This window comes from Rhinolophus sinicus, chromosome 13, assembly GCF_057876585.1.
Source record: "Rhinolophus sinicus isolate RSI-liver-muscle chromosome 13, RSI-T2T, whole genome shotgun sequence".
Taxonomy (NCBI): Eukaryota; Metazoa; Chordata; class Mammalia; order Chiroptera; family Rhinolophidae; genus Rhinolophus; species Rhinolophus sinicus.
This window is the reverse complement of record NC_142513.1, coordinates 61,477,073-61,489,584: the sequence shown is the minus strand read 5'-3', so window position 1 is coordinate 61,489,584 and position 12,512 is coordinate 61,477,073. Positions and strand designations below refer to the sequence as shown.

The 12,512-nt window shown below is 50.2% G+C and overlaps 1 protein-coding gene across 5 annotated transcripts in view; it reads right to left on the bottom strand.

Annotated features, from left to right (window-relative positions):
- The window catches only part of TMC3 (transmembrane channel like 3), a 266,252-nt gene that overhangs the window by 25,686 nt on the left and 228,054 nt on the right, over positions 1 to 12,512 (bottom strand). For 3 of the 5 annotated variants that reach the window (XM_074318275.2, XM_088789382.1, XM_088789381.1), the window contains 2 exons: positions 1,884 to 2,105; positions 543 to 689 (listed from right to left, as the gene is read on the bottom strand). In XM_074318275.2, the coding sequence (XP_074174376.2) occupies positions 543 to 689; positions 1,884 to 1,972 (236 nt within the window). In that variant the 5' untranslated portion in view covers positions 1,973 to 2,105. The remainder of the gene's footprint in view (positions 1 to 542; positions 690 to 1,883; positions 2,106 to 12,512) is intronic. The other 2 variants (XM_088789384.1, XM_088789383.1) reach the window with 2 other exon arrangements.

Genomic DNA, 12,512 nt, shown 5'->3' with positions numbered 1-12,512 from the left:
CGACACGAGTCTCAGTGTCAGTCATCTGGCTGCCCACGGAGGCTTTTCTCCACAGCGGGAGGTACTAGCCACGCCGGTAAAATGAACAGCTATTTTCACTTGGATTGTGGACACAAGAGGTGCTGTAATAAATCATAAATTCCCAACTGGCCCATCATGGTGGGGAGTCACCTCTGGAGAAGGTTTGAAGCCAGCTCTGCCCACTGTTCCTGTGCAACTGTCATCAATTTGGCTCAAACACACTCTTATCAAAGTTCTTTACAGGTCTGGACATTTCTGACGCCGACAGGATTATACACCTGTCTCTAGAGAGGTAGCTTATTTTGTTCACCTCTACTATGTGAAAAGGAGGTAGAAAACCAGAAACTGCCAACACACACACACCACAAGACACACAGGGAACGGGCCACCTGGAGGCCCGGCCTGGGCCAGAGACCCTCACACATCGCGGTGCCGTCTCCCACGGCCTTTCCGCCGCTTTGCCGGGCCGGGCCGGGCGGCACAAGGGAGTGAGCACCGACAGCCACGGGGACTGGCCTTACCGCAGTGCCCTCAGCTTCTGTCCCATGGGCCAGGGGCTGCTCTGCAGGTTGGCCATCAGCTCCTTCTGGAACTGTATGTTCTGGAAGATGTGCTCTGGATCACTGCTGTCCCCCATCTCACCAGCATCACAGCTGTCATCCAAGCTGCTGCGTGCACCGGGCGCAAAGGAGGAAATCTGATGAGCAGAACTCTTCCAGCAAGGACCTTGCCTGAGCAAGGTCAGCCTCTTGCTGCCTGGGGTTGTGTGCGTGTGTGTGTGTGTGTGTGTGTGTGTGTGTGTGACAGTGAGTACATGCAAGGGGTATGTGTGTGTGTAGGATGGGAGGGGCCAGGAGGGAGCGGGAGAATTCGGCAGTGTTGTAACACCAGCCCACCGAAACACTTTTACTGGATTTTATTACTTGGGTGGGTCAGTGAAAGAGAACGCTTTCCCAGCCTGAGAGAGATTTTCAGAAGACACCATAGAAGGAACTAAGAGGGTGCTTATCCACAATTCCTCAAAAGCAGCACCTTTGATGGCAAAACAATGTCCTTTCTCAGGCTCATTGGAAGAATCAGCTAGTTTTAGACAGGCCTCCTCCCTGTCCTCTAACTCTGGATGTAAAATAAATAGAAACCAAATTCTGTCGCCCAGAAATCCCTCCCTGTTCCCACTTTGACTTATCTGAAACTTGACATAACGGAGGCAGAACAGGCAGCAATTTCTACCAACAAGAAACTAGCTAAGCAATTTTACATGGACACATATTTCAAGGAAATAGTTACTCTCTAGGCAAATAATTTCTCAACATGTAGCAACATTTATTCCCAGTAACAATTAATATACTGATCTTACTGCAACCGCTCAGGACAGAAGCGTATTCTCCTTCGCCTGTTTGATCAATGATGCACTTAATAAAAAGGAAGAGAAAATAATTCCTTTGCTTTTCTCGAAATTAGATAGTTTCACTTACGCAAAGGAGAATTTTCTCCAATTTATGGAGGTTTTAACACACCTTTACAAACATTTAACAAATCTGACTCGACCCCCCCCCCCACGGCTAATGAGCCTGAAGCCTTTCCCAGCAGACACCTTATTTGTTAAGAAGACGTGTTACCTCTCTGCTAACTGAGGGAACAGAGAGACAGAGGAAGCGTTTCTCTACAGTCTGTGGGTTAGTCCAGCGGGAAAGCCAAGTTGGGGTACAGGTTTGGCTCTCCTGGTCAAGGAGCTGATGGAGTCGCCTCCTTCTGTGTACCTGCCAAGGCTGTGCGAGAACCTGGACCCAGGCGTTTCTGTGCTCATGCTGAAGGCGCACCGTCCCCAGGGTTCCCTTCCCCACACACCTGCCTTCACTCACCTGAGCAGCAGGGACTCCTGGTACAAGTAGTGCTGGCTGGCATTTCTCCGGATGCTTCTGTAGCGCTGGGATGCCCGGGAGGGTTTCATGGGCTCCAGTGATCACTGGGGAGAGTGGGGCGCGGGGAGCCAGCAGGCAGGGTCTGCTCCAGGGGAGGTTTCTGAATGGAGCCGCAAGTCGCTCTGCCCTCCAGGTCTCAGGAGCAGGACTGCTGGTCTGCTGCTGGAGCAGGGAAGAAGCCAGGAGGCCGGTCATGCATATGCATGTGGGTCATGCATATGCATGCAGACCATGATTAAGTATGTTAAGGTGGTTGCAGCAGCCGGGACTGGCTGGAGTCTGGACAGCGGGGGGCTTGGCAGCTGATCTAGGGGTCACCAAGTCATACATCTGTGACCCCTCTGCCCACACAGGGCTCTGTGGTTTGCAAAGCACTTTACGTAACTTATCGTGACTGGCGTCCACGAAATACTTGGGGAGAACGAAAGGCACAGCTTATCGTTTCCCATTTTTACCTCAAGAAAGAGGCTGAGAGAGAATGAGATTCTTGAGCGTGTTCACACAGCATCGTCCAGGGGAGGGACAGTCGTACATTTTATTTGTTTTTATGTTTTTTTTCCAGCTTTTTTTTCTATTTTCAAAAAAGTCACACCTGCAGAAATGCTGATAGAACACTACTGTGACTACTGTATACTCTCCACCTAGATTCACCGATTGCTAACGTTTTGCCACATCTGCTGTATTTCTAACTATATACATTTCCCCCCGACACCACGTAAACGCAGTTTTCAGAAATAATGACATGTCACCTGTAAATGCTTCAGCACGGCATTAATCATAAATTAACACGTCAGGATCTGACATTTCTCAGTGTGGTCACAGTAATCCACATGATGACCCTGTGAGCCTGGCGCTTGCAGATGTCAGAGGCCTCCTCGAGTTTTCAGGGTAAGAAAGTGAGAATTTGAGAGACGAGATGATCACACGCGTATTCTGAGAACAAATCTCCTGCTGTAAGACTGGCTGCCTAGTTGGCCCCGGGCCCTGGGCAGAGGTTGGCAGCTCCTCTCACCGTCCCAGCCACAGTGGTCCCAGGGCCCTTTGTCACGGGCAGGTTCCCATCTGTAGGCATTTGTAACAACTGCCACTCACCAGGACTCTCTGCCAAGAATTCACCCCCAAGTCCAGGAGTTACCTCAGTTTCACAACATGAACCTCTATTGTCTAATTAACACAGGAAAGGTTGGTTTGCAGTGACGTTAATCGTCCATTACCTGGGTGGGAAGGTGCAGGACTGAAACAGGAACGCGCCTTTCTGTTCATCTCCAGTTAGTATAGCTGGGGACTCAACAGGTCGGTGAGAAAATGAATGGGGTGGGCATCAGACATCGCGGAACGAAGGACACCCGTCAGGAACGCCAGGTGGGCCGAGAACCTCATTCGTTCCGTCTTTCCTTTATGAATTCATCAGCAGATAATCAGACAGCGCTCACTGTTTGCACACACTGGCCTGGCGCGGACCCCGAGGTTCGGGCTGTCTGACAGGTGTTCAGACCCAGGGCTCAGGGCACGCGGACAAAGCAGAGTCTGGGTGCCAGAGCTGGCCTTGGGTCAGAGACGGACCTGGGGGCCTGTGAAGCCAGGTGAGCTGCCTACCAATCTGCCTGAGGTCATCTGGATAAAATTCGTGCTTATCAAATGGACAAAATGGCATGTATAATAGAATTATTTCTAGCCCCCTGAACTTTTTTGGCATTCTTTTAGAGATCTTTATTTTTACGCACTGTTCCTGAGCACTGCAAAGATTTTTTTATCCTACTTTTTCTAAAGGCCCCTCTGCCTCATTTTGAAATATTTCTTCAAAATATAAAATATTTTATATTGATTTTATGCAATTTCCTATTTTGAATATTTTTGTCTCCTCCTTGCATATACGAGTATTTTACCAGCAGATCACTGAGTGGAAGTTCCTATCTAAACATGAGCGTTCCATTCCCCCCATTTCTCAAACACCCATTTTGTCCTTCCACATGCATTTTTCCCCCACTGATGTTTTCTCTGATTTTAGCATGATTTCTTTAGAATTAGTTTTCCAGAAGTGAAATGACTGGGTCAAACAGATTGTCATTTTTAAAAAATTCAGTATGTTGTCAAATGAAAGTTGCTCTCTTTACATGTGATGTGATGTGTTTTCATGACTATTGGTAAATGAGTTCTTAAGGGGCTCAAATTTGCCTGTGGACTCTTAATGGTTTCCTTGCTGTGATTTAAAAAAAAAAAAAAAATTCCCTTTGAAGTGGCCCTGGCATTCAAGTCACTGCTGCTGGTCACTCCTGGACAAGGGACAAGAGCTGAGGGACGCAGATTCACTTGCCAGGTTCCTCCCTAAGCTCCTGGTCCCCTGCAGGGGATGGCAGGGGACAAACTGCCTGCAGGCACGTGACTTCCTCTCTCAATCTGATTAGAGGCTTTAGATGTCCTGGATAATTTTAAGTTAGGCCAGGACATGTAGACGTATAAAATGACTAAAAATCCCTCAAGTGCTTACAATTGGAACATTTAAGAAAAAAATGGATCCAATGTGAAAATGAGGTAAAACTATTATTCCTAGACCAACTGGGTACAGGATCTTTGTGGTGGGAGACGGAAGGTAATGAAGGAAAGGGAGAGAAGCAGCAATGAAAGATCTATTTGTATAACATACAAATCCCTTTCCGCTAAAATAAAGAATAAAATTTTGTTATAAATCCCAGGAGGTTTTAACAGAAACCATCAGACGGCTTAGCTTACAGGAACAAAAACATTCACTCCCTACATCATCAAGTAAAGACATTTGTTTCCATTGCTAAATGAATTCTATTCCGAGACAGTAATATCCCCGAACACGCCCGAAAGTGTAATGTCTGAGTCCCATCGGCAATGCCGAGCCCCCTTGTCTAAGATCAAGTTTCTAGCTCTGGATTTTACAAGACAGACTTTTTCATTTCTGAGATTATTTACACGCCTGTGATATTGTTTCAGTGAGTCTAAAAGCTTTTGTTTGAAGCTTAGAAATATGTTGTGGGTCTGGAAAATGTTATTCAGGGAAGATGGTCAAGAATAAATGATTTCTGACCATCTGACTAACAACTGAATTTGTGGAGACATGAGAACAAACGATTCTGTTGTTGTTGTTGAATTCCTCCTGAAATCATCAGCTGCAAAGAAGCCTGACACTGAGCAGACACCCTGAGACTTCCATGGGGTGGGGGTGGGGGTCACGTGACGCTGTTACTCATCTAGATAGTTGCGAGCTTAGTCATTTTATACCAACTATTGCCATGGCCATTATTGTCACTATTATTTACATGATTTTAACGTCAGCATGAAAGCTTGATTAGAATGTTTTTGAAATTTCTTGAGAACTAATGTGATTCCTGGAGAGAACCTGCAAAGAAAGGATACGGCAAGTCTGTTTTATAAAGTGTATGACAGACACACTACGTGGGCTCTTTAATCCAGCTATGAAAAAAATTCTACAGATGCCTTCCCCCTTCTAAGAAGCATATGAATCTAATAAACAAAGCTGAATGGCCGCCAACTACACACCCAGAACTTAACTGGGTGTGGTGTTAACACGTACTGCAGTGGCCATGGAGGAGGGAGGCAGTGGCCGAAGCGCAGAGACGTGGGGATGGATGCCCAGAGCTCCCGGCAAGCAGGCCGCCTGCTGAGCCACTCGCACTGTAACCGAACACGGGCTCCCGGCCCAACTGCAGGAAGAACGGAATCCGCTAAGTGGGATCTTCATGAGGTGAGAAAAGGAAGACGAATGATCACTAATGATGACAGGGTCTCATGAAACTTGTACCCGTTAATCTGGAAACTGGTAATGCACACTTGGCCTGTGCAGCAGGGAATATAATGCACAATTAAATGCTGTCACTGGGAACAGCACGCTGCGGTGCACGGCCAGACACAGGCCTCGCCGTGCTGTACGTTACTGTATTCCAACTCTGCTGCGGTGCTTCACCTGCAGCTAGCCTCACGGTGCGGGAGTAGCACCCGCGTGCCAGGAAACCACTTGGGTGGTTGGAAACGGAGAGAGAAGGTTCATGAAGACCACACACAGGGGAGCAGTGGGATAGGCTACAGGAGGGGCGGCGGCGGTGTCTGCTGCCTGCACACGCCAGTCTTGGGAACTAAGCAAGTCCAGCGCAGACAGCTGAGCTAGTGAGACTGAGGAGGGCACCTCGGCATGGACGATTTGAGAGCAACACTCCAAAGAACGGCCTCGGACATGTGTCTGGCCAGCCACAGATCAACACAGAGAGCCCCAGGCGGAGCTCACGGGACCCTGCAAACATCGCCTGCCTGGTGACCTCACTCAGCAGCGCTGAGAAGCAGGGCCTGTGTTTTTCCTGGTTGGTTTAACCACAGGATACACAATCCTGTAAACAAATTAATCTCCCTGGGGACTTCTGAAAACACCCTAAATGCATTATCATTTTTCTGTCTAAAGGAAGCTTAGCAAGAAAACAATTACAGAACAGGACTAGAAATGATCTCTAAATGGCCATAAAATAGAGAAGGCAGTCAACACAGCTGCAGGAGGGAAAATGAACAAAGTGCCGTTTGCTAAAATCTAGGGCGGATTCCTTCTGCGAGTGCCCTGACCCTTTCCTGTTCTTGCTCCCGCTGTCAGCTTACAGCAGAAACCCTCTTTCACCTTCCTGTGAACATGTCTGTTCCCTCCTGCTGCCTACAGCCTTTCTGCTCGTCCCCGCCTATCCAGCTTAACACCAAGGCCGAGGCAGAATTCTCACACGCGGCCTACGTGGGGTGAGCCGGCTTGGCCAGGACAGGGAGGACAAGCGACAGGATGGAACCGAAACACTCAGTGTGTTCTCACCAAGCTTTTGCTGGCTGACTGCCTGGTTTGGGCCTGGGCCTGTGTACTTTCTTAGGGATGAAATTTAAAAAACACACAGTCCTCTCCTGAAAGCAATTTGATGCTCAGTGGGACGACAGACAAAGCAAGAATTACAACGAGAGAGGTAACTGCTGTGCTATATGGATGCTTAGAGCAACGGGAGGATAGGAGACAGGGAAGGCATGTTGCTTGGTTTAGGTCTTGAAAGATAAATGACTATTCTGAACGCACAGTGGGGGGCACAGGTAGGTCATTCAAGACAGAAAGTGACAATGGCCTTTGAGGACAGGGAGGAGCTGCCACCCTCCTCCAATCATGCAGCTCTGAGCAATCTATCCGCTTACCTTCCAGCCTCACCTACAGGGCCCAAGGGAGGGCGCTGACAAACATGGCAGGGGCCACGGGGTGTGGACATTCAGATGCCGGGCACTGAGAAGACAGAACCCACGGCTGAGGCTGTGGCACCAGGGAGCCCAGGCTGAGGACTACGACAGAGTGGGTTTCCAAACCCTAGGAGGCACTGCTGGGTGAAAGCCCAAGGACGGTATCCACCTTCCAGCAGCCTGCACGCATTCATTCATTACGTACCTGAAGTACAATCTCATTCATTCAGTAATTCGTCAATGGATCAGTGATATCTATTGTCATCCACAGGCCAGTCCCTTGGCTCGTCTCTGGGGACACAGCATGAACCAGACGCCACCCCACGCATCTGTACTGGGGGTTGCTGAGCAGCCAGTCTCTGGGGTCGGCTGTGGGCTGTAGCCTGCTTTGTGCTGTTGCATCTCTTCTGAGAAAACTTCAGGGGCCTCCGCCCATTCTCATGACAAGATGCCTGCACTTCTAGTTTCCCGTCTGCCATCCAGGACTCCCAGCAAGCGTCCTCCCCCGTCCGTGCAGCTGGACCTTCACCCCATGCCAGCTGCCCTGCTCACTGCGGCCTCACCCCAGGCCTGACCCTCCCGCATCAGAACATTTCTCGTCTCTTCTCTTTGCCTGCCCAGGTCCACAGGCTCCCCTGACGTCATCTGCAGCCACCAGACGGCTCCCTCATTGTCCCTCTGAACGTGTCCACCTCGGCACCTGCCGTGGCCCTAGCTGGAATGATCCGAGGAACCAGACAGAGCAGACATGGACTAAAACACAGAGTGTAAAATAAATACCCATGAGTCCATAGTGCTATAAATAAACGGTTGAGTAGGTAAATACCTGGAGGGGGGGGCAGACAGATCTCCAATGCAGCGGAGCCCAAATACCTTACGGAGGTACTTCGTCTTCAAAGTGCCCCCATCCGTTCAGTGGGGACTGCAGTCTCTGCCTTTCCAGGAGGACGGTATGAGGGAGAGGGGAGAGAGTGTCACAGGGGAGACCTGACAAGCGCTGCCCGGCCAGCATCAAGGCCACTCGGAAGCACCGCGGTGCCACATGACGCCAAGGACGCTCCCCTGGTCTTCCTGCCCCAAACTCATAACCTGGGGTAGTGAGAAAAACACGAGACCAACACCAGCTGAGGGACACGCCATGACACACCCGATCAGCACCCTCCAAACGGTCACGGTCACCAAAACCGACGCCAGTCTGAGAAACTGTCAGAGCCAAGAGGATTCTATAAAGAAATGGTGACGAAATGGCAGGTGGGGTCCTTGAACACGGAAAGGACATTGGGCAAAACTAAGGAAATGCAAATAAAGTATGGATTCTAATTCATACGACTATGAATCTTGGTTCATGAATTGTGAAGAATGTACACGCCAATGTGAGATACTAGCGATGGGGAAACGGAGTGTGGGGTACAGGGAGGCTCTCCATATTATCTTCAGTCTTTTTTAAATCTAAAACTATTATAAAATGAAAGGTTATTTAAAAAACACAGTAATGACAAGGGCAGGAAAAAAAAGCTCTAAGCTGCCTTTGCAAATGTCATCTCCTCCTTTTATGTTTTTTAATGCAAACTACATGCTTCCGCTACTGACACGAGTGGTCACTACTGGCGGAGAAGCTCGCGTCTCCTGAGGACCTCGCTGCTGTTCACATCTGTTAACAGCACAGCGCCTTTTGCCCTCAGGCCCGAGAGCTCGCGGGTAACGTGCACCCTGTACTGACAGTGGAATTACGGAGTCTTCATGGATGTGGCGGACGGTCCATCTCAGTTTTGTACTAAAATCTCCTGCACAATACTGGCTCAAGGAATGCCAGCCAGCGAGAGGAAAACACTCTTGTCTCACGCCGTTTTGTAAGTCCTTGAAGTGGACCTTTCTGGTTCCTCTGGATCCCGCCGCCGGCCTAAACCGTTCTGTGTCACGCTCACGTATCCTGACCTCTGCTCTTCCCTGCTGCTTAATGATCTTCCTGTGAATTGTACAGGAAACGAGGCAAATGCAGTTACGGTGTCCGCCAGCCCTGACGCAGACTAATAGGTGGAAGTCTAGCCAAGTGTCTCTGCAAGGCAGCCCTCAGGGGGTGGACGGGACGGAGAACACAGGCTGCGCACGGCAGCTCTGCCACCCCAGCCACCTCAGCAGCTCCTGAGGGCAGGGAGCACGAGAAAGCCATGGTAAATAAACTCAATGATAAACACAAACCAAGCTCCTTTTCGAGCAGAGATTTTATGCGTTTGTATTAGAATTCTGACTCCCCAGTGAATACTCCATCGGGTTCGCATGGGGACCTTTCAGTACAGTCCCCAATGTCTGTGTCACAGGAGGCCTCGCCTCCAGCCTGGGGCTGGGTCCCTTTAGACAGCAGAGTCACGACCTGGCAAATTGGGAGGGCTGGTTGCACGGGCGTCAGATGTACCCGCATAAGGAACTAAGTGGTCAGACAGTTTGGAGCAGAGCATTGGTCCCTCGGCATGGGACCTCCGAGCTACTCCCCAACTCTCCAGGTTGTAGAATGAGCTCCTCTCAAGGGAGGAGTTGAAATGAAGAGTAAGTGAGCGAACTCCTTCGTCCCTATGGTTTATCTTTAACACTAGGAGGATAAAGCAATGGCTTTCTCTCACCTCGACCTGGACAAAACGCAGGTGGAAAGGAGCTCCCCGCTGCTTTCATCCTTGGCACAGCAGGAACAGAAAAAGGAACTTCCCACCCGGGCTGGGCAGACACAAACAAGTGGACGGCAGGGTCATCGCATGGGGATGGGGGAACGCCAGGAAAAGCTGGGGTCACTCTAGAGCTTTAAGTGCCAGGGCGCCACACAGGAACGTGGTGGGTGACAGCTTCTGAAAAAGCCCAGGGATTCCAAGCCCTCGACCCAGGTCAGGCTGTCCCACGGTCCTTTCCCACGTGGAGACTGTTACGCATGAGCCCCATCCCTCTGTCGGACCGTGACGATCACACACTGACTTTTCAACGCTCGCTCTCCTCGGTCTCCCGGTTCTGCAGTGAATGACTGATGTCGCGTTGTCTGGCCTTGTGGGGAGAGGGTGATCCAAGCAGGTAAAAAGACTCGTGTACCAGGGATGAAATTAGGTGCCCCCGCCCCCGTGTGTGTGTGCGCGCGCGCGTAGGACGTACACAGCCTCATCTTATTTCCAGACGCTGGGACGATGATACGTGACGCTAAGTGACTGGGGCAAGGCCACCGTGAGAAGACAAGTCCTGCCATCTGGATGTGGAGATGAGTCCTGGAGCTAGGGATGTGCCTCACTGTGTAATCCCTGACTGGGAGGGACGTGTCCCCGTGACAATAAGCTGACCCCAGACCTGGCCCTACTCAGTGCGTGTGGGCAGGTGAGAGAGATACCTGGAGACGAAATGACAGCTTTCAGAGGCGCCCATCTGAAATAGGACCCTCAAGACCAGAGAGAAAAGTGACGGTGCCACCCCTTCCCTGAATGCTGGCCCTGCTTCTCAGCCTGTTATCCCATCCCACCCGGGGGGGCGGCCAGGAGGTTGCCACCTTGCTAAAGAGACCGAATGGTGCTGTCACCTTCATGTCAGAAGGAACAAGCCGACTGGAACTCCTCCAAACCCCGTGTAAACCCCGGAACTAGTCTGGCCCTGTGCGTAAACATTCACATCACAGCTATTTATTCTTCAAGGTCAGCAGGAGAATCTCCACCTCCTATCTGCTGAAAACTGATTCTGTGACCTCTCTGGGTTCAGTTTTTCCATCTTATAAATGGGGCCAGAGGCGGGACAAGACATTAATTACGGTCTTTCATTCTGAAATTCTAAGTACAGAACTTCCGGGAGCTGGAGTGTTTTCCAGCACTAGGAGACAGTCTCCACCTTGTGGCTAAATGCAGTTCTGCACTCACGCTTTAGATCATTACGTACAGGAAGCCACCTCCAAGTCAACTTAGAGGAACAGCCTGCAGTCACTGCTCTCCATGGGCATCACACCTCCTTAACTGAAGCCCAGCAGGCTGGTTTCTCTCAGCCACTGGGAAGGGATTCCAACTTGTACAGTGACCTGCACAAAGGTATTTATTTGTTCTTTTACTCGAGAGAGGGCCTCCTGTGCTGGGAGGAGGGGCGACGGCAGGAACAAGGCGCAGCCCCCTCCCCACGAGGTCAGGCTAGTGGCAGACAGCAGGCAGGGAGGAGTGTAAGTGTAAGTGGGGAGGGTGTGCCGGGGGGACACAGGGGAACAGGAGGCTCCGAGCTCCCCTGGGGAAGGGGGAGGGGAAGGGAAGAGCAGCGAGGGCAGAGGACAGACACAGTGGTTGACCGTTATACATGAGGCGAGAGTGGGGAGCACCTGAAAAAAGCAGCAAAATCTCAGACTACATTGTAAGTCACTACCAGGACAAATGCCTAAAGGTGGGGTGGCTAATTCAACAGGGTGTGTATTTTAAAGAGATTCCATATTTAACCATGTTATACTGTAAAGGCTGCACCAACCGACCAGTAAGCATTTTTTGAGTGAGCATTTGTCTCCCAAACACTAGGCAGCTGTTTCGATCTTGGATGATTTGTTAGGTAGAAAATGCAATCACGGTGTGGTTCAAATTGACACGTGTTTGATTATTTATTGGTGGGTAAACTAAACATAATCAGCCACTTGTGTTTCTTCACTTTACATTTCCTTTTATTACTGGAACAACTGTCACCTTCTTTTTACTGGGTTGGCTCTTTCGGGCAGGATAGGACTGTTTACCCTTGGTTGTCCACAGTCTCTGTCTCCACACCCGTGACTCACTTTACCCACCGAGATCTGTCAGAGGCAAAGCCAATGGCCCCTCCCTACACTCAGCCTCCTCCAGCTCTGACAGCCTCTCGATGACAAGTTCCTAGATTTTTTTTTTTTTTTTTGGTGCTGCAGAATGAAAAATCACACAGAGAAGAATTAGTCTTGGCACCTGGAGAAGCAGGGAGACGGCTGGAAGAAGAGCTTGGGCACAGATGTGAAGAATGTAGTCTAACTCGAGTGAACTGTATTAGATTAACTCCGCTGTTCACGTCTCAAACCACCTTACACTTACGCATGTAAAAAGACGTATGTCCCCCCCCTCCCCCGCCACATACATGATCATCTTAGTCCGCTCGGGCTGCTGTAACGTAACGTCACACACGGGGGGGCTTAAACAAGTTCTTGCTCCCAGTTCTGGAGGCTGGGAGTCTGAGGCCACAGTGCCAGCTGCTTCAGGGACGGGCGAGGCCCGCTTCCTCCTTTGGGAACAGTCATCTTGCTGGGTCATCGGGGGCAGAGAGTGAGCTCGGTCCCTTCCTCCTTTAATCAGGGCACTAACCTTATCATGAGGGCTCCACGCC